Source organism: Mesitornis unicolor, unplaced genomic scaffold (genome assembly GCF_000695765.1).
Source record: "Mesitornis unicolor isolate BGI_N332 unplaced genomic scaffold, ASM69576v1 scaffold737, whole genome shotgun sequence".
In the NCBI taxonomy this organism is placed as follows: domain Eukaryota; kingdom Metazoa; phylum Chordata; class Aves; order Mesitornithiformes; family Mesitornithidae; genus Mesitornis; species Mesitornis unicolor.
In genome coordinates, this window is record NW_010196914.1 from 35,697 (window position 1) to 39,085 (window position 3,389).

The window sequence follows — 3,389 nt, forward strand, 5'->3', positions numbered from 1 at the left end:
TATGACAGGGCCCCAGCTTCAGGATTTATTTGTGTCCAAATACAACCTGGAGCAGACTCGGTCCTATGTGGACGTTCCTCGGTGATTTTCCCATGATAGACAAAGTTCATGTGTGGTTTCCTTTCCTCAGCTGAGTGCCAGTGATTGTTGCTTTGTGCAATGTGAAATAAAACTGATTTACTGAAATTTCCTCTACTTCAGCTGAAGGAGGAGGTTTTAGTCAGCTTTCAGTTGATTGCTTGCATCTTCATGACTTGGTCCCCATTTAGTTGTAGTTCTGCTTCATTTCCTTAGATTATACCTGCTTCAAAGGAATTTAAGCTGATGTTAAGCCTAAATCAACCATTAGCCAAGTTTTTCAACCTTTCAGCCAATATAACTAACTTTGTCTTAAAATTGCTCTTTCACTTAAGACCTGAGCATGTGGCTTGGATGCATGCTCACACTTTGATCATAGCTAAGCTGACGAGGCCATTTGGGCAACTTATAGTATGTATAAAGTTCAAAATACACAGTTTCCATCAGCTCATGTGTGCTTGCAAGCTCTGTGTGACAGAAATAACAAGAACCTGGTATAATATCCTTTAAATGGAAATTTGTGCTTCACCTGCAGCAGTTAGGTGTTAGGCTGAAAGCAAGGCAATCTGAGTGAAATTCTCTGTCCTGGGTTTTGCAGAAATGCCAGCTAAGATATCAAATACAAGCATGCACTTGTACATCTAGACAGTTTAAAAGGCAGCAAAATTTCCTTCCTTTCAATACCAGTGACCCCCCATGACAATTTGAAGCAAGGTGAAGTTTTAGATTCCAGCCTGTTTCTGCTTTTATTTCATCTCAAGCAACCTGAGTTTTGTTTTATTCCTTTAGTATTTTCCATTTCCCCTTCTCAAGCACATCTGCCACAGGGTTTGAGATACCAGCCCAGCAGAGGACCGTTTCATGCCAGATGAGTTATTGCTGTTGACCTTTTGTAAGAAGCAGAAAAAGGATTTGCCCGCCGTGTATTTTTTTCTTCTTCACTTTGTAACAAATCTAAATTGAGGGCTAATCTACTTAGCACTGTAATGAAAACGAGATAATTCGGTTAAAATAAATGTTACCCTTGACCGGCACGGGCACGGGCATGCAGTTTGACCCAGTGCCTTTCAATTTGCTGCTGTATTAATCTCCGAGCCTGGATGCTGTTTCTCTGATGGTTCTTGTGCAGGAGAGTGAAGATGATGAGCCAGATGCGATGGAGGACGAGACGGGAAGTGAGGAAACCAGCTCAGAGCTCCGCGACGACCAGACGGATACCTCCTCCGCTGAGGTCCCCTCGACCCGGCCCCGGCGAGCCGTCACCTTGCGGAGCAGCACAGAGTTGGACAGACCCCCTCCCACCGAGAGAGCCCGGCGGAGCCGGAGACCACAGCCCCACTCCTATGGTGAGGCGGAGAAGTGCACGCAAGTCAAGGAAGTGAGTATGCCCACAAGCTTTCACCCCCAATAAATAGCAGTATTCTGCCTAAATTAATCTTCAGTACCAAGCCTTTCTCATCCAAGGAGGGTATACCTGGTTCCCCACACAAGGTACTTTCCTTTTTTTTTTGCTGTAGGAAATTAAGCAAGAAGAGGAAGAGAAGCTCATCCTGGACAGTAATCCGTTGGAGTGGACTGTGACTGATGTCGTGAGGTTTATTAAACTGACAGACTGTGCACCGCTTGCCAAAATATTTCAGGAGCAGGTAGAGGTTTTCATGGAACTCTTCTCTTTATGTCTGTGGTGCTTATTCACTACACAAAAACAAAAACAAAACCCAAAAAACTAGCACATACCACCTTGCTAGCTGGGCCTTGGGCTTAGACAAAGAATTTATGATCAAACTTTAGGTCCTCTCAGGTCAAGCTATAGCACAAATTCTGACGAGGCATGGAAACCCTTGGAAACTTGAATCAGAGCATTGCCAGCCACTCAAAGAGACCAGAAACAGCTCAGCTTGAGTGCTTGTGAAAAACAGGAGGTTTAGACCTTTGTTGTTCATGCCAGGGTCCACAGAACCATCCTGGTGTCACACAGGCACGTCAGTGTACCAACAGGTAGTGGTTATTGGGTCTCAGCAAGCTGTCTCCCCTGGTCACAAGGGTTCCACTCTGTATTAAAATACTGGCATGGGAAGCAGAAAACTGCTGCTTCAACCCAAAACTGGCTGCCTGAATTCTGACACTAACACCTAGATGCTTTGAGTGTGTAGACACCTACGTCCCATCTTCATCCCTCTGAAGATCTAGCAGTCAGGCCCTTGAATGACCTAATTTTAAGAGAGGGTAAGTATCTCCCCATTAAGCAGATAAATTTGCAGGAGCAGAAGCCAATGCTCTTCATCTCAAGCCAGCGTGAATGTGTAAAATTTATATAGGAACAGCCTTTCCTTGGCTAATGAGTTACAGCCACTGCTGAAAGTAAAGGTCAGTGCTAAGAAATCATAGCTAGAGAGAAGCAAGTGTGGTTAATTAGGGCATAGCCGGTGGCAGTCAGTGGCATGGCCAACTGCACGGTGAACTATCTCTGATTCTTCACCATGAGTAACTCTGTACCCCAGCACGGCTGCTTTGACTGGGAGAAGTTGAAGTGCAAGTCCAGAGCAAGGCTGAAACTCTCCTGATGCCGTAGCTGCCGCATCGGAGCGTGCTCCCACCATTTGTTAATCAGGCTGGAGTAATGCCAGGGCTTAAAAGCCAACCTCGTCTCTCCTTTGCCAAAGAGTTTTATGGGGGTTTTAATCAAACACAGATGACTGGAGCTTTTCCTTGTGATTTGCAAGGAAGCTCTGGTGCAATGGGCCATGCCATCAAGTTGCAGTGGAGGAAGAAACTGAGCTGTGGACAGTCCTGATCAAAGCAGTGTTTAAGGTGTCCATATCCTCCTTGTTTTTAATGCTACCTAATCAGGGCTGTCCTGGGGAGTTTATGTTGCCTGTGAGTTGCAGAGCTTTTTCTGCACTTAGGCTCTGATCCTCCCTAAGGGATAAAAAGCAGTTTTGTAGCCTGCTCGTCTGCTTCTCAGTCCATTAAAGAATAAAGAAGACTTGAGCTCTTAATTAAGAAGAGGATCATAAAGCCAACAGAAATCCCTAATAAAATGGCTTTTTGTGCTGGTTCATGGAATTTGGTGCATAAATATGCCTGAGGGAAGGGATGTGACCTCCTGAGGTCCCTTCAAGCCTCTTCAATCTGTGGTTCTGGGACATTAGAGAGTGTAAGGGCTCCAGATGGTCCAGGCCCCTCTGTCTTGGTTGTTAAGCAGCTAATATGGAACAAGGCAGGTCCTGGGTGAACCAGGGAACACAGCATGGAGCAAGGCAGACATAAACCTGTGCTGAGGAAATCATGAACCAAAAGTGGTAGGGAAA

General features: G+C 45.4%; 1 protein-coding gene across 1 annotated transcript in view; it reads left to right on the plus strand.

Annotated features, from left to right (window-relative positions):
- The window catches only part of SFMBT2 (Scm-like with four mbt domains 2), a gene marked incomplete at its 5' end in the record, with an annotated part of 34,813 nt that overhangs the window by 30,835 nt on the left and 589 nt on the right, over positions 1-3,389 (plus strand). The window contains 2 exons of the mRNA XM_010188620.1: positions 1,208-1,456; positions 1,596-1,724. Coding sequence (XP_010186922.1) covers positions 1,208-1,456; positions 1,596-1,724 — 378 coding nt within the window. The remainder of the gene's footprint in view (positions 1-1,207; positions 1,457-1,595; positions 1,725-3,389) is intronic.